Raw genomic sequence first — 24,141 nt, 5'->3', positions numbered from 1 at the left:
CTGTGCTGGCTGCCATATCAGATTCTAGGTAAAGAGATAAGAGCTGAGTGCAATTTATTCTTTACAACTTTTCCCCCCCATTTTAAAAACAGCCTTTTTTGAAACTCAAGACTTTTGCAAAGCTTTAGTTTTCAGCAAAACTTGTGTGTTCCTTTGTCAAAACCAGAAATGCTGATTCCTGTTCCCCCCTCCCTTCTCCTTTATCTGCCACTGAATGCAACAGAATGAATGTCTAAGGTTTAGGGGGTTGTTAGTTTCACTTTCCCTTTTTCCCCTTTGGCTACTTTGTAACTTTTCCAAAGCTGAGGGAGTTTCGAGCAGGTGAAGAGCGGAAACGGGGGGGGGAAAGTGGAGGAAGTGACTCCCGGCCCCATTCATTGTATTGCCCTGGCTCCCAAAAGGGTGGGGAGCGGGGAAGGAGGCGAAGGGAATTAGTGGAAGCTGGGCTCCCAGATCCCGTGCACACGGAGCGGAGGGGTGAAAGGGAGACGGGGAAGGGCAGATCCTAGGCAGCGCACAGCGGTGAATTGCGGGGAAGGGCTGAGCGCATCGCCCGGGGCTCTCTATCCTCAGCCCGCGGGACAGCCCCGCGCTCCCCCCATGGATGCTGCCAGCGGAGGCGGCTCCGGCCGCCGGGCACGGGGGGCCTGGCCCCCTGCCGTCCCCTCCGGGCGGGGCCTGCCTCCCTTCCGCCTCCTGCCTCTGCGGGCGGCGCGCCGCGCTCCGCCGGCCCCCGCTATGGCCGACAGCCCGGGCCCCGCTGGCTGCCCCCGGGCCGCCCCCGCGGTGGAGCCGGTTCTCTTTCTGGGCACCGTGGCGCTGGGCCTGCAGGCCCCGCTCTGCACCCAGTTCCTCTGGGACCGGCTCGGGGCCGAGCTCGGCTACAACGGCTCCGCGGCGAGCGGCTCGGCCGGCTGCGGCAACGCGAGCGGCGCGGGGGACCTCCGGCAGCAGGTGGGTGCCGCGAGCGGGCCCAGCCCCCAGAGGGGCTGGGACTAGGGGGCCGGGGCTGTTGCCGCTGCACCCCCTGGTTTGACGGGGCTGCTCCCAGCACCCCAGGCCTGGGGTCAGCCCCGCCCCAAGGCGATGGGTGCAGTACGGTCATGGTACAACCCCCACTCTGAACCTTAGCCTCCAAAAAATGGGGTGCCAGCATGAATCCCCCTACGCTTAATTACCCGCTTAGATCTTGTAGCGCTGCCACCAACCAGGACTTGCAGTGGCTGGTACACTCTGGTCCCACCAAAACCTTCTCAGAGGACCCAAGACCCAGACCCCCTGGATCTTACACAAGTAAACCCTTTCCCCCAACGTTGCCTCTCCCAGGCTTCGCTCCCTGAGTTACTCTGGAAGATCACTGTGAGTCAAACTCCTTGAATCTTAAAACAGAGAGGAATGCACCTTCCTCCCTCCTTTTTTCCCCTCCCCAAGAGGTTATACAGATTCACGCACCGTGAATCTGAAATAGAGGAATTCCACCTTCCCCCCTCCCTTCTCTCTCCCTGTCTCCCACCAATTCCCTGGTGAGTACAGACTCAATTCCCTTGAGCTTCAACAAGGGGAAAAAATCAATCAGGTCTTAAAAAAGAAAAGCTTTTAATAAAAGAGAGGAAGAAGTAAAAGTTGTCTCTGTAATTAAGATGGTAAAAGTTACAGGGTCTTTCAGCTTATAGATACTAGAGAGAAGCCTTCCCCCCAGCACAAATACAAATTAAAATCCTTCCAGCAAAATACACATTTGCAAATAAAGAAAACAATCAAAAAGACTAAACCGCCTTTCTACGTGTACTTACTATTTGAACAGAAAATTAGAGAGCCTGTAGGTATGTCTGGTCACTCTCAGAACCCAGAGAGAACAACAGACAAACAAACAACACAAAATAAAGACTTCCCTCCACCGAGATTTGAAAGTATCTTGTCTTCTGATTGGTCCTCTGGTCAGGTGGTCCAGGTTCACTGCTTGTAACCCTTTACAGGTAAAAGAGACATTAACCCTTAACTATCTGTTTATGACAGGTACATAGCCCTTGATGGACAGATACTGGGCCATCCGGGCCTCACTCACCTGTGTCTCTTCTTCTGTCTCAGGAACTGGAGACGTTGGCCTCCCACTGGAACCTCTACATCAACCTGGCAGGCTTCTTTGTGGGTCTCTTCTCAGTCACTCTCTTTGGGCCATGGAGTGACAGCGTGGGTCGACGTCCAGCGCTCATCCTGCCTGCCGTAGGCATGGCCTTGCAAGCTGCCATCTATCTTCTTGTCATGTACCTGAGGCTACATGTCGGCTACTTCCTGCTTGGGCGCATCCTGTGCGGCCTCATGGGGGACTACAACCTGATCCTGGCCAGCTGCTTTGCCTATGTGGCTGACATCAGCGACCAGCGTTCCCGTACGTTCCGCATAGCCATCCTGGAGGCATGCCTTGGTGTGGCAGGCATGCTGGCCAGCATCATCGGAGGGCAGTGGCGCAAAGCTCAGGGCTACATCAATCCCTTCTGGCTCGTGTTTGCTGTCAGTCTTGCTGCTGCCCTCTATGCTGCTCTTTGCCTCCAGGAATCGGTGAAGGAGAGGAAACCAGCCAAGCTGTTCACCCTCAGTCACTATGTGTCGGTGTACAGGCTGTATGCAGCCCCAGGTTACCAGAGATCCAGGCAGAAGCTCGCTCTCTACTCTCTGACTTTCTTTCTCATTGTCACCATCCACTTTGGAGCCAAGGACGTCTTTGTCCTATACGAACTCAGCTCTCCTCTCTGCTGGGGCTCTGATCTGATTGGCTATGGCTCAGCGGCTAGTTACCTGACTTACCTGAGCAGCCTGGCAGGGCTGCGGGCACTGCAGCTGTGCCTTGAAGATGCCTGGGTAGCAGAGTTAGGATTGCTCTCCAACGTTTCGGGCCTGGTTGTGATTTCACTTGCTTCTACGACACCACTGATGTTCACAGGTGATGCTGATCCCTAAATCCAGGTAGCTTGTGTCCTAGCTTAAAAATTGCCAGAGGAGTGAGGAGAGGATGGCATCCTCTTGGAAAGACAGAAAGGCAGAGGAGACGTCCCCAAAGTATCCACATACCAAAATTGCTGAGATCACCAGCCTGTCACACCTTGTATTTACTGTCACCACCAGGTGGTGGTGCTGCAGCTAGAGAGAGTCACTGCAGACATTTGTAGACCAACCAAAAGCCACGCAAACAAGGTATCTTAAACTACCCTCAAAGGAGCCCTAGAAGGAACCGGGCTGAAGGGCACGCATGGGCAGGAGGATCGCGGTCTCCCTGGCAGCTACAAGTGCTTTATTTGTGGGGTTGGTTTTGTTTTAAGCTAGCAATGTTATTCCCCAGATAAGGAATCCTCCTGGATGTGTCTTATTTCTCTCTCACAGGTTATGGCATCCTGTTTCTTTCAATGGCAGCCACTCCAGTGATCCGGGCAAAGCTGTCCAAACTGGTGGATGAGAAAGATCAGGGTAAGTGATCAACCAGTATAACCCACAGCAAGCCTTGAAACATCCAACCTAGTGATGTCTGCATCAACCCAAGGAGTGGGCCTGAGCCTCTCCCAGCAGGAGGCACCAAAAGGACCAGGTCAGGGAATCTCTGCACTCCTCTGACCCCTCCGCTCCCTGGCACATGCACACATCCCCAGACCCTGCAAGGACAGTCATTCTGCAGCATTGGGGGAAGTTTTTCTAGGCAATACAGTGACCTTACTTGGTACTAGAATGTGCCAAGGAAGATGTATTCACAGTGAAAAGCATCACATTAAAGTTTAGGGCTGGGTCACTGATGACCTTCCCCTGGTCTCAAAACCTTTCACGGGAACAGGAGTTAGAATGGGTTGAAAAATAAACTCTGGAAACACTAGTAACCCCAGGTATGGCTTTGGCCTGGGTGAGCTGGCAACAATTGGAAGAACTCAGCACTACTAAAGAATGTGACCACAGGACGTTACCCTTCTCCATAAGACTGGGGAGAGCTTGGCCTCTTTGCCTTCTGTACATGGACCTGGCTGGAAATGCCACTGCAGAGTCAGGAAAGGGGAGGAGGGGCTTAATGCAGTGCAGCCCAGAAATGGCTTCCCAGTGATTAAATGAAAGGGCTGGTTCCTCCAAGCTGCTAACGTGGACCCCTCTTAGAGTGAAGCTAGTGGAAATTTGATTCCAAGGTTATAAAACGAAACCTGCAGCATCTCTGCTGTGTTTAATATTTATTGAGTGATAAAATGTGCTTGGCACTTACATTTAGCTAGTTTCTGCCTCATGGGATTTACAGTCTGTCTGATGCAGTGTCCAGATTCAGCACTGTGGTGAGTGCAGCTCCTGGAGGGCAGAGGAGTTATCCTACTTGCACTCGGGTTGAACTTGGGCCATCCTGCCTGTCTCTGCTCCCAGCCCTTGGCACCTGGACTGCAGAGAAAAAGGGCCAACTCTTGATCTGAGTGAAAATATTTTACTAAGGTCCAGATTGCCCTATTGAAATGCACTGAGAGGGTCATGTGTGTTCAGTCTAAGGGGGACAAAAGAGGAGCCTTGTTGCTAAGCTCTGACCTTGGTGTCCTTCCAGGTGCTCTTTTTGCCTCTGTTGCCTGCGTGGAAGGTCTCTGCTCACTTGTGGCCACAGGAGTGTTCAACGCTCTCTACCCTGCAAGCCTGCACTTCATGAAGGGATTCCCCTTTCTCTTTGGGGCAATAATTCTGCTCGTTCCAGCTGCTCTTATTGGGTAACTCAGATCCTGGTCTTATAAGTCAGTCTAAAAGCCTTTGTGTGTGGCTCTGTAGTTGCTAGTGGGGTCTCTTGTAGGACACTGGCTTGTGATAGGCCTCTCCAAGGCTTGTTCTAAATGCTGCTAATTGGAAGAAGTTTGGTGCCACAGGAGGCAGATATCCAAGTTTCTCCACTGGGGAAACCTCTGCCCAACTTCTCTCTTGGCTCCCAAGTAAACTGATTTCAGTGGGATTCTTCCTATTCACTGTGTATCCACATTGCAGCCACCTCCTCCCCCCCACACACACACTCCCTGCTACATATGCAATGCTCATGTGGTGCCTGCCTGCACTGTGCTGGCACTGGCCACTAGCTATCATTCCATTAAAACATGATAGTTTATTTTTGTTGCTTTATATCTCACTGAGCCCTGTGCTGTCCCAGAGCTCAGCACCAATCCACAGAGCACTGCCAGTGGTGGGGAGAGGTGGGGAGCTGGGAGCTTTGGCACAATATTGCTCTTTCACCGCTTCCTTCAGCAGTTGCTGTAGAAAAGAGCTTGGGCACCCTCAACAGCCTGTCTGCCTTCAATTGCCCCGCTAGTTAAAACAAAAGAGTCAGGTTGCTTTCGACCTTGTCAGTGGTGGGGGCTCCGGGAGGGAGGCCGGAGTGGGGTTTCCTGGAGAAGTGCGTTAACTGCTGGCCCTGTGGAGTTTTTCTGGCAGGGCAATTTCCTCTCTGTTCCCTTGAGATTTTAAAGCCCTTGCTTTGTGCACGCAGAGCTCTGACACTGTCCATTCTCTCTTAGGTGGATCGAAATCTTGGACACTACACCCAGATATGGTCACTTTACAGATGCTTCCTGATTCCCCCACGCAAGGCTAAACACTGATTCACCAAAAGAAAATTATTTGTGTGGCTGAACAAACCGGTCGGAAAGCTGCTGCTTATTCTGCTGGGACAATTTGACCAATGAGTGTGAGAGATCTCTAAGGTTCTTGCTTATTTAAAGTTCCAAGTAGCTGGAAATCGTGGCTTTAATCAGCCAGTAAAAACATGATCCTGCCAGCAGTGACAGCTCCTCAGGGTCCTGCTGGCTCGGCCTGTTTGGGAAAACACAAGCGATTTTAAAAATAAAGGAGTAGAAAGAGATGCTGCTGATGCCCATTTGCAGGTGATAGAGGAGTGAAAACTAACGGGCCATGCTGGGTGGCCCATGGGGGGGATGTGCTGTCCTGCTGACGGGTTGCAGGTGATGCCAGTGGGCAAATTCCCCTCTGAACAGAGTGAGCTCTGCCCTGTTGAGTGGCCAATAAGCCGTTAGTATGGAAAAAGAAACTTGCGACCAAATGCACCTCTCCCTCCAGGAAGAGATGGCTCCTGAAGGGCAGAACGGAAGTAGAGGAAGCCCAGCACTGGCTGAATAGACTGTAGAGGGAGGGAGGCAGGCCCCTGGCCCCCATCCGCACCAGGATAACAAACTTGTTCTGCACGTTACTGCTCAGGCCAGGCTCTTGTAGCAGTGCTGAGAGTGAAAAACAAGTCTTCCCAGGAGCGTGTGAGAGCCTGGAGGGACATTCCCCCCTCCTGCTTGTCTAGCTGCAGAACCCATTCTTTGTGCGCACTGCCATGAGTGCTTCCAACGCTCAAGTCCCGTGGAGCTTGGCTGTTCTCCACTGGCAGATGGGTGTTAGCATCAGCTGCAGTGCAGTGTGTGCCGCAGAGAAGAAGCTGATGGGGGAAGTGCCAAGGCAAGTAACACTGTGCCCTTCCGCTAGTGCCCTGCAGCCCAGGATTTCAGAGTTCTTTGCAAAGGTGGGCACCTGAGGCAGACGGGTTAAACCTAAACCTGTCCCTACATCCAGAACTGTGGGCACCTAGGTTCAATAACTGTGGATTAAGTGACTTCCCAAGGCCACAGAGTAAGCGAATAGCAGAGGCAGGACCAATCTCATCCCATCACTAGGCTGAGCTGGATGGGGGAGCAGGGGAGGGGGGTGTATTTGCAGGGGGAAATCATATGTTCTGTGGGACGAACTCTTCTGACACCTAGCTGACTGCTGCTCCCCTTCCCAGAGGGTGACAGGTGACATCATGTCTTCACGGTGTCACTCGCTCAGCTATCCCCTGCTGGGGCAGTGCCACCTCTCCCCAGCCCACAGTGTTCCAAGCTGTTACACTTGTTTTCGTGTGAATATATGATCTGTACAGTAACTAAGTGGCACTGCTGATAACAAACCCCTTGTGCAAGGCTCTGAGATGTTCCCTGCCCCATTTTGTAATCAGATTTAAGACAAGGACAAGATTGCACATTCCCAGAATAGCAAGTCCCTAGTTCCTCTCAAAGTGGCCCATAAAGCTGGCCTTGGCAGCAGAGTTCTTTTGTAGAATCATAAACACTTAAGGGTGGAAGGGATCTTGAGCAGTTGTTTTCTAGTTCAGCCTCCTGTGCTGAGGCAGGACCAAGTAAACCTTGACCATCTGTGACAGGTGTCTGCTTATCAACACTTCCAGGGATGGGGATCCTACAGTAGTAACACCTTCCAATACTTACCTATCCTTACAGTTAGAACGTTTTCCCTAATATCTAACCTAAATCTCCCTTCCTGCAGATCAAGCCCATTGTCCTGCCTTCAGTGGATGGGAGAACAATAGATCACCATCTGCTTTAAAACTGCCCTTAACTCATTTGAAGACTGTCTTCTTTTCTCTAGACTAAACGTGCCCATTTTTTACATGTTCCCTCATAGGTCAGGTTTTCTAAACCTTTTATCATTTGTGTGCTGTCCTGTGGACTCTCTCCAGTTTGTCCAGACTTCCTTCCCCACTTATTTCTGTCCATTATTCTTCTGCTTTTCTCTCTTGGGTTGAAGACTTTGGAGTGAAAAGCAGCAGGAAATAATTTGATGCCATGTGAAGAATGACCTCATCAAAGAGCCTGGAGCCATAAAGATTAGAGATGATTCCCTGAGACTTGCTAGGGCACTGGAGTGACGCTCACAGCAGCTGATATGATATGCAGTATTTGCCAGATCAGCACAAGCTCTTGTTTAGCCCCTGCTCAAGCAGGGACGGGGAGAGAAGGTACATGCAGCAGGAAGGTACATAGGGGAGAATGGGAGAAGTAGAGCAGTTGTCGGATGTTTTATGTCAATAGAAAGCTCAGCGCTGGGACTGGCTGTGTAACTCAGAGCTTAGGGCCAACACTACTTTCCCTACAAACAGGGCATGCCGGGAGTTCAGGATTGTGGATGAATTTGTATCTGAATTCCTCAATGCAGCACCAGGCACTGATCCCATTGGGCTGCAGGTCCGTTTTCCTGGCCAGTATCACCAGCTGGCAGTGTCTGTACAGTTTGATTTCACTGGTCCCACCATGCTCACCTTGTCTGTCAGTCACCCACTGTGTGTAAAGGAAGAATCCAATAGGATTTATGAAGGAATAACAGCTCTTTCTGTTGGCTCTCCTCCCAGATCCTCAAGCATGGGCCAGTGCACGACCTACCATGGTGTGGCTGTGAGCAGCAGGTCTGAGTGTCCTTAGAATGCAATGAGCACCCCGCTCACATTAATCCCAAACCCTGCCCGGGACATCCAGGGCCGGGGTAAAAAGCAGGCTGGGAGCCTTTCTAGTCTATATTATACAGGTTCTTGTATTGCCCTCAGCACCTTCTACTCACGCGTTAAGCAACATGGCTAGCAGCTGCCTCCTGTGGTTTATTCTGTCTCTCACCCTCTTTCCGGGACCGAATATGTGGGCGGTGGAATGTTTTGGTAGGGTTCCCCCTCACTATATCCATGCTGCTCGCTATGTGTTAGAGAAGGCAGGTCAGCGCAGTGCCTCAGGGAGTGGGAGTTTGGGCTGATCCTTAGCTCCCAGGGGAGTTTGTGCAGTCTCAGACCAGCCCCCCAGCAAGCTCTGTCTCCCACATGGATCAGCTTTATCCTCATGGTAAAGTTCCACTGTGCCTGAGAGGAAGTTGTTTGCTGTGGCTCTCATCCTGCACCTTAGACCTTTACAGGTCCTTGTCCTTGACTCTCTTGGCTATGGGAAGCCAGTGTAAAGGGTGGAGCACAGGCCGGATGGGCCCACAGTAGCCTGTGATGCTGAGGAGACGTACTGGAGTTCCTGAAGGCCTGCTGGTTCGTGCCTTCCCAAAAGACATATTTGGCTGGCCCTGATGAACAATGGTGCCCTCTTGCCCTAAAATCCACGCAGGTGCCTCTGGGCCAGTGCAGCGTACAACAGGCTCTGCCCCTTCATTCACCACATGGGGAGGAGAGGCCTGAGTGGGGCCTGCAGTGCTGCTGGGGTTGGAATCTCCAGTCCGGTCCCAAAGTGACAAGTGCTGGGCTCCTCCTTACCCCCTAGGCCTGAGTGGCAGAGAAGGTGCAGGCTGGAGGGAGCAGACCCTAGGCAAGCTGTGTCCCTGTGCCTATGGTTGTCTCTGATCACATCAGCTGCAGATGCATTGCTGTGCCTCCTCACCCACTGCTGGCCTGTGGCATCACTCGCTCAAACCCCAGTGCCTCTAATTGAAAGCAATTCCTCATTCAGGAGCCCATCATCTCCACTGAATAATGAATGCTTCATAAAGGTTCCTTCACCGCATCCCATTTTCTTTGGAGCTGGGTTGTGGGCAGAGAGGGCTCGGTGGATGTAATTGCTCCACAGTATTGCTGGGACTGAGCAACCGTTCAGCACTCAGCCCTTCTGGCTGCCCGGTTCCTGTAGACATAGTGCTGTGCAGAGGCACCGTGACCGGGGTGTTTACATTGTGGTGGGCCTGGCGCTCCAGGCAGGCTTGAAGCGTTTGCGCTGCGCTCTGCAGGGGCTGCTGCAGTTGCTGCCCTGTGAATGGAAGCGGGAAGGAACAGGCAGGACAGCTGCAGTGAGCCGCATGGAAGATAGTGGTCTGTGGTACCTGAGGAGCGTCCTCTGTTGGCCATCCGGTCACACTGTGTGTCACCTGCCTCGCTGGGTGTACAGGGGGAGCAGGCTGTCACTGCTCAATAGGTCAGTGACCTTCCTTTTCCTAGGGCAGGGCTGGCTGTGGTGTGGCCCCAAGCAGCCAGCTTCAGCCTGCAGAATGGGGACCCCTTTGGAGGAGATTTCATCTCCTCCAAGAAAAGCCCCTGGCCAGTTCCTGCATCAGAAAGGGGCCTGTTAAGAGCAGCTTCCCGCAGCAGCCAAAGATCAGAGGTGCAGGGTGGGATGAGAACCCAAACGGTGTATGCACAGGTGCAGGGTGAGGTACAGGCCACAGCACCGCGAGCTGAGACCATCTTGCATTGGCTGCCTGACATCAGGCTTCTGTGTGCACCCACAGATGCCACAGTAAAGGGCAAAGTGAAGCAAACAAGCCCCATGTTTGAGCTCCAGCTGCAGTACAGCCTCCCCTCCCTCACCCCCCGTTTACAGGGCCCAGAGTGCATGGGCCAACTGTGCCTGGCCCCACATCTTGCAAGGTCCTGCTGTCAGCCCAGCCCCATGGCCAGGAAACGCCTGTCTGCCTCGGCAGTGGCCTCTGCCCCCATCCCCAATACCCTTTACGCTGAGTAGCTGCTGGCTGATTTTGCATGTGCAAAGGATCTTGCTCATGGGGGTGGGAGGTGGTGAGGAAATGGCCTGTCACTTAACGCTGGAGCCAACAAAACCTAAGTGCAGCCCTGAGCTCGGAGGAAAACTCATGCTGCAGACCTCTTGGGCTCCGTGTCAGCAAGCTCCCTCTGAGAGAAGCAGGAGCCATAGCAAGTCTGGAATGAAGAGCAGAGCCGGCAGGAATAAAGCACAGCCACAGCCCAGTGCCTTGCCGGCGTATAATGATCCCACAGATACAGTACAGCAGCTGATGTCCTTCCACGCCCCTGCCCAGCAGCATGCTCTGGGCACCATGCAGCTCTGCGCCCGGCCCTTGTGCCCTGCACACGTGGGCCTGACAGCACCTTGACAATGGCACCAGAGTGGCAAGAACTGAGACGTCAGGTGATAAAAACAAGATGCACTTTGCGAAGGCCCCGGGAAAGATTTCTACCTGAGCTAGAAGCAAAGGGCTCCCCAGGCCTGACGGTGATGGGCACGATATGGTGAGAGGCCCCAAGGAGGGGGCAGGAGCTGCTGTTTGGAATGAGGGGAGGGGAGGTCTCCACCTAGGCAGGTTGTAAGAACCTGACATAAAACAAGGGGATTGCTCCAGGGCTTTGCTTTCATTTGGCCTCTCCTGCCCATTGGCACTTTGTCATGCCACTTGCTCCCTGAGCTGCTGCCCTTGGTAATGATCCCCAGGCACCCAGAAGGGCGTGTAAGGGCAGGAGCTGGAGTCCACGTGGCAGCCTGTGCCAGCTGCGTGACGCTCCCTTGTGAAATCCTCGTGAGTACACAACTCGTGGGGAAGGCTGCAAGTCTTTCATGGAGGTGACAGATTCCACGACTTTCTGGGACCTCTGTGACTTCTGCAGCTGCAGTGGCTGAGCCCAGGACCGCCCGAGGAGCTGGGGCAGCCTAGGACCAGCCACGCTGGCCGCTGCTCAGGCAACCCCAGGCAACTGGTCCCAGGCACTGCCCAGAAGAGCGGCAGTGGGGCCCCAGGCTGACCTCACCCCCCACTGTGCCTGGGCAGGGTCTGCGCTCTCCATCACTTTCTCTGCAGGCTGTGGAATCAGAGGAGTGGGTGTCATGGCGAGGGAAGGGGAACAGCTGGGGCATTGGGATGGGTCCTCTTGTCTGTCCCTACAGGCTCAGGCTGTAGGAGGCAGATAGGAAGTGTTCTTTGCCTTAAGGGGCAAACATCCCTTTCGGTGCTGGGGCTGGAGTCGAGGATAGGAGGGTAATTAGAGAGTAGATATTTGGCTGCTGCCCCAGCCAAGGGCCCTTCCTCTTGCACTGTCTGAGCCAGGGAAGTGGGCCAGGTCCCTCGGGGTGGGCCCAGAGAGAAGCCCTGGAAGCAGGAAGCTCTAACGGGAAGGATTTAACCCCACTTGGGGACAGCTCTTGTGGGAAGTCCCTAGCACCGTGTTTCTCAGCTGCCGGGCCGAGGACCGGTGCTATGCCCTGAGATTTCCCTGATGCAGTTTAGGAAAGCAGCAAGCCGGTCCCTGATTGAACAACACTGCCCTAGAGGATATGGGGCGGCACTGCCTGGCTGTAGGTCTGCCCGAGAGGGGCTGCACACTCCAGGCTGTTCTCTGAGCCAGCTGAAGAATCCCGGGATGAGCGACCCTGGAGGAAGCGGATAATCTTCTCAATTGTGGCCTCCTGGTATTCATGGGACCATCTGCATCCAGGGGAGAAAACGGAGTATCATACTGTGCTGGACGGACTCGAAAGCCTGCAGGTGAGCTCGATGTGCCGGGCCACGGGCACTGTCACCCCCCTTCCCCCGGGATACTGTTCAGTGTGCCTGGGCCACGGGCACCATCAGACCCCCCCCCCTCAGATACTGTTCAGTGTGCCTGGGCCATGGGCATTATCAGAGCCCCCTCCCCCCCCGGATACTGTTCAGTGTGCCTGGGCCATGGGCATTGTCAGACGCCCCCCCCCCCCCGGATACTGTTCAGTGTGCCCGGGCCACGGGCACTGTCAGACCCCCCCCCCAGATACTGTTCAGTGTGCCTGAGCCATGGACATTGTCAGACGCCCCCCCCCCCCCGGATACTGTTCAGTGTGCCTGGGCCATGGGCACTGTCAGACCCCCCCCCCCCCCCGATACTGTTCAGTGTGCCTGGGCCATGGGGATTGTCAGACGCCCCCCCCCCCCCCGGATACTGTTCAGTGTGCCTGGGCCATGGGCACTGTCAGACCCCCCCCCCCAGATACTGTTCAGTGTGCCTGAGCCATGGGCATTGTCAGACCCCCCCCCAGATACTGTTCAGTGTGCCTGAGCCATGGACATTGTCAGACGCCCCCCCCTCGGATACTGTTCAGTGTGCCCGGGCCATGGGCACCGTCAGACCCCCCTGGATGCCACTGAGACCAAAGAACCTCAGTGCCAACTGGCAGAGGGCACAGGGGTGCATACGGGTTACAGGAAACCCTGGGTCTGGTGTTTACATTCCAGTTCACCAGAGCATCCCATGCGGGTGTCGCATCATCACCTTGCTAACGGGCTGTGCGGGTACTGTGAAAGGAGGCGTATGTCTGTCTACACTGGGCAGAGTGTTCTTAGGGCATTGTAGCTACAGGCAGGTCACCCACAGGCAGCGTCCCTAAGTCAGATCCCACCACTTCTCTCCCCCATTGGCCATTGTGTGTTGTGTGGCTCCCAATAGGAGTCTGGCAGCCTGCGGAGTCAACGGCTAAGGGGGAGCTTGTGAGACTTCAGGAGGAGGTAACCAGGGGTCTGTTTTCAGGTGAAGAGCAAAGGGGAGAGAGGATATAGCTGAGGAACAGACAGACATCCTGGGGGAGGGGAGCAGCCAGCAGGCTGGGCCTCATGAAAGCAGGGTCTTGGCCATCCCAGTGGGAAAGCGCAGGGGAAAGACTTTGGGGTGAGCAGCAGCCCAGGGCTCAGGCGTGCGGGGATTTGATTTTACGGGTAATCCTTTGTTTCCGGTGTTTCTATGAATCTCTGTTCTCTGCTACATACACTTGCTTTCTCAGGAAGCAAACCTGATTGCTGTGTGACGCAGAGCTGGGTCTCAGGTCACTGGGAAGTTGGAGGTGCTGTTCCTTTGGGAACATCCCGAGTGACCAGTGCCTCGGGGCTGGACACTGCGGGGGTTGGAGTGTCCTATCGCTCACCTGCATGAGGGCCAGTGGAGCCCATGTGGGCTGAGAGGCAGGGCTTGGGTTGCCTGTGGCTAGCAGAGGCAGGGAGCTGAACCACAGCGGCACAGAAAAGGTTCCTTCATGCTATGGCCCCGTGGTAGTGAGGTGCCTCCCGACCCTGGGAAGCCTGGGCCATGGGCACGGTAGGGACCCCTCCCCCAATTCCTGGGGTGCCATTCAAAGTGCCAAGGGGCCACGGGTGTGGGGGGTCACGTCTGGGATCCTGCACTAGTGGCAAGCAGAGCTCAGAGAAGAAGAGCAGGAGCAATGAAGGAGCTGGAGTGATTGGGTCAGGAGGAGGGTGGACGGAGCTCAGTCTGCCCTGCTTGGCTGAAGGACAACAGGAGGCACGACATCTGCCTGCAGGTAGCTGAGGGGCCAAAAGGCCAAGGAAGGAGGAGAATTATTCAAGGGAGACCAGGAGAAGAAAATTCCACCTCCCAGATGAGATGGGTCCCAGCTGCAGAGAGGGCAGCACCCCCTGCCCTGAACTTGTGACGTTCAGCGGCCTGCGTCTGCTGTCTCACCCGCCCACCGCCTCAGATTGCATTGCGCTGCCCGCACTCCACACAAGTCAGCAGCCACCGCAAGAGCACAGCTGGGACAGGGCCCCGCCTGCACTTACTTGATGCCGTTAAATTTCAGGACAGCCCTCATGTCCTCAGGAAGATCCTGTGGATCAGGCCACTCAAAATGGTCAGCCACAGGGATGATGTTCTTCCCACAGCTCAGGGCCGTCACGATCTCCTGAGGGGAAAGCCCAGAGCTTAGCTCATCGCTCCCACATGGCAGCCAGAGCCATCTCCAGCCCCTCCTACTCCTGCAGTGCCACCAAGTCCCTCTGAGATCCTGCCCAGGGCTTCTCACCTTGTGCACCCAGTCCTTGCGGTCAGGGTCCCCCATGCACTTATCCAGCGTGTTTGGCGAGAGAACCAGCACGAAGTTACGGGCGCTCATCACGCTCTGGATCAGCTTGTCCTCAAACTTCCCCGCCTCCAGCTTCTCCACATCTATGAACACGCTGAAGCCATGCAGCTGCAGATGGACCTTCAGCAGGCTGGGGGCAAAAGAGGCACCATCAGGGCACTCCCTGTCCTTGTCATCTCAGCCAGGGGCACCGTGAGATAGAGGAGCAGAGAACAGGCTCCCACAGAGTCAACTGCAGCGCTCCAGATAGTAGCTGCTGGCTCAGGCCTGCGCAGGCTCGAGGCGTGTGGGCTGTCACAGAACTAACAGGCAGGGAGGCTTTAAGCCCTGCCTCTGAGTGGCCCACCAGGGGTGTAGAATGAGGAAGGTGCAAGTCAGCATCAGCTGGGAAGCAGGATGGGGTTTGGGAGCTGAATTCCCCTTCCAGTCTGCTTTGCTCTCCCTGAGCCTCAGCCACTGTCCCCTCCAGATGCTGCTCTGTCCTTCTCTGCCCGCAGAGAGATCCTGGGTCATTCCTAAACCATCAGCACCATGACGCAGAACGGGGGCCATTGCGCCTTCCCCTGGAGTGTGTCCGCATGGGGCGATCCCCTCGGCACTCACCTGGCCAGCTGGGAGCCAGTGCTCCGTCGGTAGCTGATAAACACGTCAGGCCCCTCGGAGGTGGATTTGCAGCCACTGCACGGCAGGGGAGAGTGAAGCATTTCTAGATATGAGAGTGGATAGCAGCGAAGAGTTAATGGTGATCTGTGTACGGTCGCCTGGCAGCCAGACTAGTCCTATCCGGACCCCGACCCAGTGATCTGACCAGCCCTGGCCGGGACTGACCAGTCACCAAACTAGCCCCTGGTGTGTCTCTGCTGAGACGGGAGCAGGGCCTTACCCCTGGCAGCAGAGAGAATGCGCACGCGGTGGAAGCTGACATCGATGTGGCAGTCCTCCTGCAGCTGCTCCTCCGTCACACGGTGCAGGACGTTGCGGTCGATACCACAAGTCACCAGGTTGTACGTGTACTGGCGGAACTTGGGGTCAATGCTGCCCAGCCAATCGGCCAGGTTGCTGCGGTCACAAGTGGAGTAAATTGCATATGTCTTCAGCTCCGTCAGCTCGCGGAAAAACCTGGCAAGTCAATAGATGTAAACACGGGGGAGGGATTTGATGGGGCTCAGAGTCAGGCAGGCACTCGGGAAGAGAAGAGAGCACCCAGGTGCTGTGGTGAAGGGTACATGAGAGAGATGGACACACAGACAGTTGATTGACTAGTGGAACATCTCTGCATTGAGAGTGACGGGGCAGGACCTGCAGCCAGGGGAGCAGAATCCAGGGTCAGTCTGCAGCTTTCTGAGTAGCACACAGGGCCCCATCCCAGTTCCTGTGCTGAGGAGAGCCCATCCCATCCAGCCACTCCCTGTGGCACTGGCCACCTTGTGAGAACTCCCCTGGCAGCAGGATGGAGTCACAGGTGAGCACAGAGCCCCAAGAGCCTAGGCCTCTCCCAATGGGAGGTCAGAGGCAGCTGCCTCTGGTGCTCCTGTCACAGCAGGGAAAGGAGGGGAGAGGCGAAGGTCTTTGCCCTGGACTCTCCCGCTTGTCTCTGCAGTGACTGCTGTGCGACACAAGGGTCCTACCTCTTCCGGATGAGGCTAGAGGCCATCCCCAGATCTTCCCTCAGATCCGTCTCCGTCAGTCGCAGCAGCAAGTCCCCATCCACCTCGTGCTCCTGCCAAGAGAGGAGAGTTCAAAGCTGCCTGCCAAGACCTGCTGCACAACACACATGGAGCCCTGAGCCAGGGAGGAGGCTCAGCCTGGGGACATGGATGAGATGGTCATGCAGTGTACAGTGGGCAGCCCACATGGGGGATCACGGGGCAGCTCCAGTGTCCTAAGCCATTCTCTTTGCCATCCAGAGGTGGGACTGCTCATTGACAGCCTCTCCCTCCAGACTCCTGCAATTCCAAAGTGCTCTGGCTATCGGGTCCAGGTGACACGTGACACACGGTGGCCTATTGCCCCAGCTGTGATCAGGCAGGGATTCTCCCCTGGGATGGCAGTGCGTGAGGATGGAGGGCTTGTAGCACTGGTGAGACAAGACGCTGGTCTAGTCCCGTCTAGCTCTCCTCAAGGCTGAAGGTGCCAGGTGGAGACGTTGCCCTGGAGTGGCAGTGGCCATGAATTGCTCCATTGCTCTAGATGACGGTGTATCTATAGGGTTCCTTATTACAGATGGTTACAGAGTGTGTTCTTTGTGTGTTCCCAGCAAAGGGCCTTTCCACTGCCCCTTTCCCCGCAAGCATGGCCCTACCAGGAAGCTCTGGCAGTATTTGTTGAATCCAGTCTGTTGCAGCCATGTCTGCACCTCGATGGGTTTCCAGCTGGAGACGGTGGGCAGGATCCGTCGAGGCACCTCCTCACCCATCATGCGCAGCGCCTTCTTGGCCAGCGATGAGGCGGTGCTGCTGGTGGAGTAACACACAATCCTCTTCAGGCTCTGGGCAGCCCCAATTTCACTGAAAATCTGGGCACAGAAGAGCAAGAGTCATCACATCCTTGTTTCCTTGAGTACCTTCCCGCTGGTTCGTGCTACGCAGTCCTGGCATGTAGGCATTTCAGGACGACCACAGCCGCCTAATATGCAGAACTGTGAGCACATGGGGGGAGCAAGCGATGCCCCATTTCCCAGAAGCTGCAGGGCTGCTTGGATGCAATCTCAGTGCCCCTCCTCCCCCCACATCTACTTGTCTCAGGTAACCCTGCCCCCCCAAACCCAGCCTTACCTTGGTTTTCTTCTGCCTGGCTTTGATGGCGGCCTCTATGCACAGGTAGAAGAGGGCGATGCACTGCGCCTCCAGCCGTGAGCTGTCCAGCAAGGGCACCAGGTGCTGCAGGTCCTTTGCTGTCCTTCCCTGACTATTGTCACTGCTGTCCAGCAAGTCACATGCAAACCGCTCCGGGTCCAGAGAGGCGATGAAGGGCTCCACCAGCGCCAGGGTCCCCGACCGCTCCACCTCTTTCTCGATCTCTTTGTTGGTGGCCAGCACCGTGATGGCCAGGCATGCGTGCAGGCGGATCAGCTCATCATCTTTGGAGAACACCAGTGGGAAGAGCCACTCTGCCGTGTTCTTCTCGATCATCAGCCGCTGGTTGGCTTGCCCACCGTACATGGCACAGTTGGCCAGGGCCATGGCACAGTGGCGCAGTACAACGAGATCAGTCCAGCGGCACCAGTAGAGGATGGCATCCAGGCCCCCGTCAGAAATGAGCTGGAAACAGGTCTCCTCAGTGTGTTTGAACATGTGCTCCAGGATACCTGAGAGGCTGCGGGCCACCTGGGGGTTGTCTCGCTCCTTGGTCAGATTCAGGATTGCCCCCAGCCCAATCCGGGCAATCCGGTCCCTGAGAGAAAGAGAAGCAGAGGTGAAACCGAAGAGAATGGCAGTGCCAGGGCAACCAGAGACTGAACCCAGCAATGTTTACATGGCACTAAGAGACTGGTATTTGCCCCAGGAGGGGCAGAGGTTTCTATTTGCAGTGGAATGCCTCCAAGGGGCACAGATGCCAGAATGCTGTCTCCCATGTAGACAGGCTGCCAGGATTGCCTGCCCCTCCATAGTGTGGCTAGATACATACAGGACTGGTACTTTGTTCTCATGCCTGAAAAACCTTACAAATCCTCTTGGATCCAGAGAGCATCCGGAGCCCCCTGAGGAAACATGGCCCAGAGACCTAGCTCCCATGGGTTCCCCCTCCCCAATCCCAGCCATCACATGAGCAGCAAATGAATTTCCTGGGTTTACACCTCACCTGACTCCCCTCCCCCAATGAGGCTTGTCCCTAAAATTCTGCAGCCATTGCCATCTTCTCAGCAAAGCTCCCACCAACCATCAGCCATCTCCCTGCTCAGTAGATTCAAACCCTCTTCTTGTTTCCCTCCTCACTTGCCTCTGAGCCCACGGGGGGCGTTCGCTAGATGAAAGCTGGGAGCAGCCTCTGTTAGCGACATTTGCTCCCCAGCCAGGTCTCCCCTCCCAGCAGACCGGTATCTGGCCAGGTTGCGACACAGTGCCTGGGGCCTCTGCACCATGTCAGCAATAGGCTAATGCGGATTGCAGGTCCAGTACAAGCACCGGCGGAGGGCACTGGACCAGTCAGTAATGATCACAGCTCCAACCAGTGGCTGGGACGAACAGAGTCCACATAGGGTGTGACAATTTGGTTCTGGCAGGACCCAACTGAGAGTGCCAATTCAGGACCAACTGCTCAAATAGGGCAGTTACAGACCTAGGCTGGGGTTTTTCCACCTCTAAGGCAAACCAAACCAGCCAGACAAAGAGGACCCTGGTTTCACCCCACTGGCTAACCACAAGTCACATAAGCAATTTCCTTAGACACTCCAGTCTCCCAGTATCACCACCAGTGCCACCCGTCCTGGGGATGAATGGTTATGAAAACCAACACCCCAGTAAAAGAAAAGGTTCTCTCGATCCCAAAGAATCAAGCCGCAGACCCAGGTCAATATACACATCAGATTTTACCCACAAATCACGCTGTTGCCAATCCTTTAGAATCTAAAATCTTAAGGTTTATTCGTAAAAGGAAAAAGGTAGAGATGAGAGCTAGAATTGGATAAATGGAATCGGTTACATACAGTGATGGCAAAGATCTTAGTCCAGGTTTGTAGCAGTGATGAAGTAAACTGCAGTTTCAAATCAAGTCTCTGGAGTACATCCACAGCTTGGATGGGTCATCAGTTCTTTGTCCGAGCTTCAGTTTGTAGCAAATCCCTCCAGAGGTAAGAAGCAGGATTGAAGACCAGATGGAGATGAGGCATTAGCCTTTTATAGACTTTCCAGGTGTAACAACCTCTTTGTCCTTACTGTGGAAAGTTACAGCAAAATGGAATCTGGAGTCACATGGGCAAGTCCCTGCATATTTTGCTGAGTTACAAGGCGGATCTGCCTTCTCTCCATGGGTTAATTGTGTAGCTGATGGTCCTTAATGGGCCATCAGGCAGGCTAGTCAGAGCTAACACCAACTTCTCTGGTGAGTTTACAATTTAAAATACAGACAGTATAGAGCCATTACAATTTAAAATACAGACAGTATAGAGCCATTACTCATAACTTCAGTTATAATGTGATACCTACATATAGACACCTTATATGACCCTCTTTGCACAAGATTTGTTGCCAGATTATATCAATAATGTCACACAGGGGTGGGCTGGAGGGTCAGCAAAGTCCCTGCAGGCAGACGGCAACTTTGTCTGCCAAATTAGAGGGATGCAGCCAGGGGCGGCTCCAGGCCTCAGCACGCCAAGCGCGTGCTTGGGGCGGCATGCCGCGGGGGGCACTCTGCCGGTCGCCAGGAGGGCGGCAGGCAGGGTGCCTTCGGCGGCACGCCTGTGGAGGGTCCGCTGGTCCTGCGGCTTCGGTGGAGCCTTCGCAGGCACGCCTGCAAGAGGTCCACCGGAGCCGCGGGACCAGTGAGTGGCAGAGCGCCCCCTGCGGCATGACGCCGTGCTTGGGGCGGCAAAATGTCTAGAGCTGCCCCTGGATGCAGCCCAGGCAGCCCCTCTCTCCCCCAGTGCAGGTGAGACGGGTGTTTCTGGGAACTCCTGTTCTCTGTGCTGCTCACGGTGACCTGGGGCTAAATTCGACAGCAATCAATTACGATAGCTCTGGAAAACAGACTCAGCCTGGGGCTGGGGTGCAGAGTCCAGGCCCTTCCACCCAGTCTCCAGGTTCACCAGGTGCGTGGGGATTCTGCGAATCTCTGGCGAGGGCCGGGCACTGTCATCTGGAGCTTGTTGCAGCCGGGGAACCGTTACAAAGGATTCTGGGTAGGAGTTGCTGCAACTGGCAGCTTGTGCGGCCATGGCAGGAAGCAGGCTGAGAACCGTAGTTTAGTCTGAAGTGCAGCAGCTCAGTGTTTAGCCTGGGAACGCTGGAAAGGGGGGGTATCTTGGTGTCACCCCCATGAGGTTCTGGGCTCAGTGACACTGCAAGCCTGCATTTGCTAGGGGCAGAACACCGCCTGCTAGGCTGCAGCAAGGCGGCTGGCTGGGAACCGAATGAACAGACTCGTCTCCTGGCCCGGATGCAGGAGGTGTGGTTCTGGCTGAGTCAGGCAGCGGGGCCAAATGGCTGCTCCCCCTTGCCAGGAACTGAGGGGCTGAATTCAAACTCTCTGAGCTGATGTTTCCTCTCATGTTAATAACATCCTAAAGCATTCTCCTCATTAACCTCTTTGCCCCTCTGGGCCCCACTGCTACCACTGGGCTCAGTGAAGGGGGAAGAATAGGCTGTGAATTTGGACGAGCCCCAGACTCTGCAGTGGGGCCAGCTGCAGAACATGCTGATCGATACTTGCACCAAGCAGCGTTTGCAGAGGAGACCTTGCCCTCAGAAATGCCTCCTGCTCCTGTTCCCTGATAGCAGCGAGTCCCACTACCCTCACACACAGATGCATGTGCAAAGAACATGCCTCGTGCATTCACTCTCTAAGCATGAATCCTTCTGCCTCCGTTCCTGTCCCAGAAAAGCGAGTCCTAACCGTTGATGACAGCCTCTTTGGACACCCAGCTGTGCAGCCCCACGTTCGTGGGAGCTCTGCGTATCCTCAGCTGGACATTCAAGGCAGCGTCAGTCTCAACTGCCTGCTGGTACCTGGACACAATGCCGCCCTGGCAGGCAGGAGTTGTGAGGGTGCGACAGATCAAACAGCACTGGAGAAGGGTGCATGCAGAGCATACTGGCTCAGGCATTGAGTCCTGGAAGAGGAGGCGGAATGGTGGCTGGGTGGAAACCTGCTGGAGACCAGGAGAGGAAGGGGAATTGTGGATGAAAATGTCCAAGATGGGATAGACGACATGATTGTCAGATTTGCGGGAACCATTAAAACAAGAAGTTCAGCTCAGATTGCGGAGTCTTCCTGCCTCGGCCTTCTCCACACAGGGTCCAAGATCCTAGGTTTGCCTTGTCCAGAGGAGGCGAGAGCAGATACAGTCCAGTCTGGGAACAAGGAACCAGGCTAGGGAGTTTGGGCAGCCAGCACACGGATCAGGGAAAAGATGTGGGGATAATGGTAGGAAACCAGGGAAACCAACAGCCTAGCTCACAGCTGGGGCAGAAAGGCCAATGACAGCAGTCAGGAGGGAACTGCTAGAGTTTAGGGTAGATGGGCTGAGTCTGGGTGAAGCTGCCAGCCCGTGGTCCTGGTATCTGCAGCACTGAGACCGGGGCTTGAGCGAAGAACATACTGAACTCCTAGGGAGTTAGGGCTTAGAACCAAGTGCCCTGGCCCCAGCCACTCAGTGTCCCGAGGACAAGGAGAGCGGCTCTCTGGCACAGGGGACACTGCTGTCAGCGTATAGCACACTGGGACGCGCTGGCAGCCTGAGGTCACTGGCTGTGATGAGACGCACCCTGCGGGAGATGATATCACAGCCCAGCCCAGAGACAGGCTGCAGCAAGAGAGAGGACAATGGGAAAACTCATCCAGGCACTAACCCGCCCTCTGTGCTGCCTGCTCAAGAAACCTGTGCTCAGCTAAATGAGAGAACAGGCAGAGCTGTGTGACTGAGTGTGGAGGGCAGGTCCCATTTCATCCAAGCAGAAGGGCTGGAGCTGTTAGACCCAACCCAGGTACAAGAGTGTCTGAGCCGGTTCCTATGGATGTCAGGGGCAGAAGTCCTCATCTCCCTGCCTACTTCCTAAGAGGCTGAGAACTGCGAGACCCAGTTAGCTGAGCCTGGGACTTGTTCTGAGCATTTGGACCTGTAGCTCCGACAGCCAGAGAGTGCTAGCAAGTGTCTAGCTTGCTTCACTCATTAGGGGTGACTTGTCCCAATGAATGCATGATCGATCCCTGGTGATGCAGTGGATGTGCAGGGGTGCACAGATGTAGGGGACAGCACAGCGCCACCCCAAGGAGCTGGCAATCTCAAGGGGGCAGAGATCTGAATGCACACACTTAGAGAAGGGAAGATCCAGATGCTGTACACAGACATGCTCCCATCCTTATGCTGGAGAATATACAGTTATCACTAACCGCTTGTCTGCCAGGCCAGCAGAAGAGTCTAATTCCCGAGCACAGCCCTGCAGAGACCCTCCTGGAGGAAGATCTCTCCCTCGCCATGCTAAGATCCCTAGCTAGGGAGTGTCACCCTGAGGGGCAGAGGAGCTTTGCTCTGGGAGCTCAGGGAGCCAGAGGCTTGCATGCCCTCTGTGTTACCGAACATACCTCCCAGCCAGAGCTCTGACCCAGGCAGCGAGTCCCTTGGACTCTGCCTCAGCCCCTCTTTCATGGCTGCCACTTCCCCAGCCTTTAGGGCTTCTGGTCAAATCCACTGGCCCATCCCTCTGTCTGTACAGCACCTAGCACGGTGGGGCAATGGAGGGCCCTAGGCATGACCATCGTAACCATGGTTCATCATCCTCAGCTACCGAGCATGCTGGGCAGCCTCAGCGGCGAGCCGGCTCCCAAAGGGCACATCCCCCTCACTGCTGAACGGGAGACACCAGGTGTGACAAAGACCCCAAACGTGTGACACACAAATGCAACATGCTGCGGGGCTCACCCGTTTGGGAGAATGACTCTACGCCCTGCCCCAGGAGCCTGCAGCCTGGAGCTCATCACAGTCCGCAACAGAAGGGAGGGGGGGCGGGGCCCTTGGGCAGATGGGGGTGTGTGAAACATGGGGGAGGCCAGGGAGGCGTCTGCCTCAGTTGTGTGCAGAAGCAGAGTCTGTATGATCATAGGCAGTGGTCTGTGTGTGAGGGAGGCAGTGTCTCCGGGTGTGGTGGTCTGTTTCGGGTGTTTTGGGGTGTCTCTGTACCGTGGGCTGGGGGTCTGTGGAGTGTGTGTGTTTGGTGGCTGATGTCTGTGCTGGGGAGTCTCTGTGTGGGATGATCCTGCTCTAGGGGGGAGGTGTCTCTATGAGATGTGCTGGGGATCTCTGTGCTCTGTATGTGCAGTGGGTGGGGTATGTCTGGGGGCTGGGCTGTGGGTCTGTTATCGGGCATGTCTCTCTGCAGGAGAGGGTGCTGGGGGGAGGGCTCTGTGAGTGTATGTGGGTGTGCTGGGGGAGGGCTCTGTGGGGGGACTCTGGGGGGAGGGCTCGGGGGGGGTCTCCTGGGTCTGTGCCCTTTGCAGACTCACCTGTTTTCTGCCACCAGGATCTGCTCCACGAGTTGGCTTGCCTGGCACTTGGTTTCCAGCTCTGTTGCCTGGAGCAGATTCAGCAGCAGGTCCAGGCCCCCCTCCAGGCGGATCACATCACACAGAGCTTTGGCCACATCTCTCCCCAGGGTGGGCATCACCCAGGCCTCCTCCACCAGCTGGAAGATCTCTGTGATCCCCTTCCTGAGATCCTCAGGGTCAGCTGCCTGCTTCATGGAGGATATGGCCAGGTGCAGATCAGGGAGGATCCGATCCAGAGCCACCTGGACATCTGTGCTCACTCCAGGGGACACTTCTCGGTGGTTGCAGGCAGCCCTCACCCCAGACCCGGACCACAAGCACGCCTGGCTCATGGACTCAGGCACCAACGCCCTCTCCGAACTGGACATGGCAAAAAACCGGCACAGTTTATAGATGGAGACGAGCAGGGTGAGAACCATGGGCAGCCCCTAGAGCAGCATCCCAGCTCAGACTCCACAGGAGGGCACCGGAGCCTTGGCCTAGGGCTCGTCCTGGAGGGCACAAAATTAGCTGCAAAGCGCTGTGCACGGCCCCTGGGCAGGCCAGT

At 55.5% G+C, this 24,141-nt stretch overlaps 2 protein-coding genes across 2 annotated transcripts; one reads left to right on the top strand and one right to left on the bottom strand.

The window, feature by feature from the left end:
• Positions 1-731: 731 nt before the first annotated feature.
• SLC46A1 (solute carrier family 46 member 1) lies at positions 732-5,850 on the top strand. Its single transcript, XM_030536273.1, has 5 exons — positions 732-954; positions 2,089-2,941; positions 3,379-3,462; positions 4,559-4,715; positions 5,508-5,850. The coding sequence occupies exons 1-5, from the start codon at positions 739-741 to the stop codon at positions 5,563-5,565; spliced, it is 1,368 nt and encodes a 455-aa protein (XP_030392133.1). The 5' UTR covers positions 732-738; the 3' UTR covers positions 5,566-5,850.
• Positions 5,851-5,956: 106 nt separating this feature from the next.
• SARM1 (sterile alpha and TIR motif containing 1) lies at positions 5,957-24,033 on the bottom strand. The gene is made up of 9 exons (XM_030536260.1): positions 23,553-24,033; positions 17,168-17,786; positions 16,696-16,908; positions 16,022-16,113; positions 15,277-15,512; positions 14,997-15,099; positions 14,334-14,523; positions 14,092-14,213; positions 5,957-11,973 (listed from the first exon to the last, which is right to left on the bottom strand). Exons 1-9 carry the CDS (start codon positions 24,011-24,013, stop codon positions 11,814-11,816), a joined length of 2,196 nt encoding a protein of 731 aa, XP_030392120.1. The 5' UTR covers positions 24,014-24,033; the 3' UTR covers positions 5,957-11,813.
• Positions 24,034-24,141: the final 108 nt, after the last annotated feature.

The sequence above is a fragment of the Gopherus evgoodei genome, chromosome 17 (genome assembly GCF_007399415.2).
Source record: "Gopherus evgoodei ecotype Sinaloan lineage chromosome 17, rGopEvg1_v1.p, whole genome shotgun sequence".
NCBI lineage: Eukaryota > Metazoa > Chordata > Testudines > Testudinidae > Gopherus > Gopherus evgoodei.
The sequence above is the reverse complement of the archived record's forward strand: the minus strand, read 5'-3'. Positions and strand labels throughout refer to the sequence as shown.

Coding starts and splice junctions, on each gene's coding strand:
- SLC46A1 (XM_030536273.1), top strand. CDS start 739: ATGGCCGACAGCCCGGGCCCCGCTGGCTGCCCCCGGGCCGCCCCCGCG. Junction 3,463..4,558: donor GGTGGATGAGAAAGATCAGG/GTAAGTGATCAA, acceptor GTGTCCTTCCAG/GTGCTCTTTTTGCCTCTGTT. Junction 4,716..5,507: donor GTTCCAGCTGCTCTTATTGG/GTAACTCAGATC, acceptor ATTCTCTCTTAG/GTGGATCGAAATCTTGGACA.
- SARM1 (XM_030536260.1), bottom strand. CDS start 24,013: ATGGTTCTCACCCTGCTCGTCTCCATCTATAAACTGTGCCGGTTTTTT. Junction 15,100..15,276: donor CATTCTCTCTGCTGCCAGGG/GTAAGGCCCTGC, acceptor TCTCATATCTAG/AAATGCTTCACTCTCCCCTG. Junction 11,974..14,091: donor CTGAAATTTAACGGCATCAA/GTAAGTGCAGGC, acceptor CCCTGGATGCAG/ATGGTCCCATGAATACCAGG.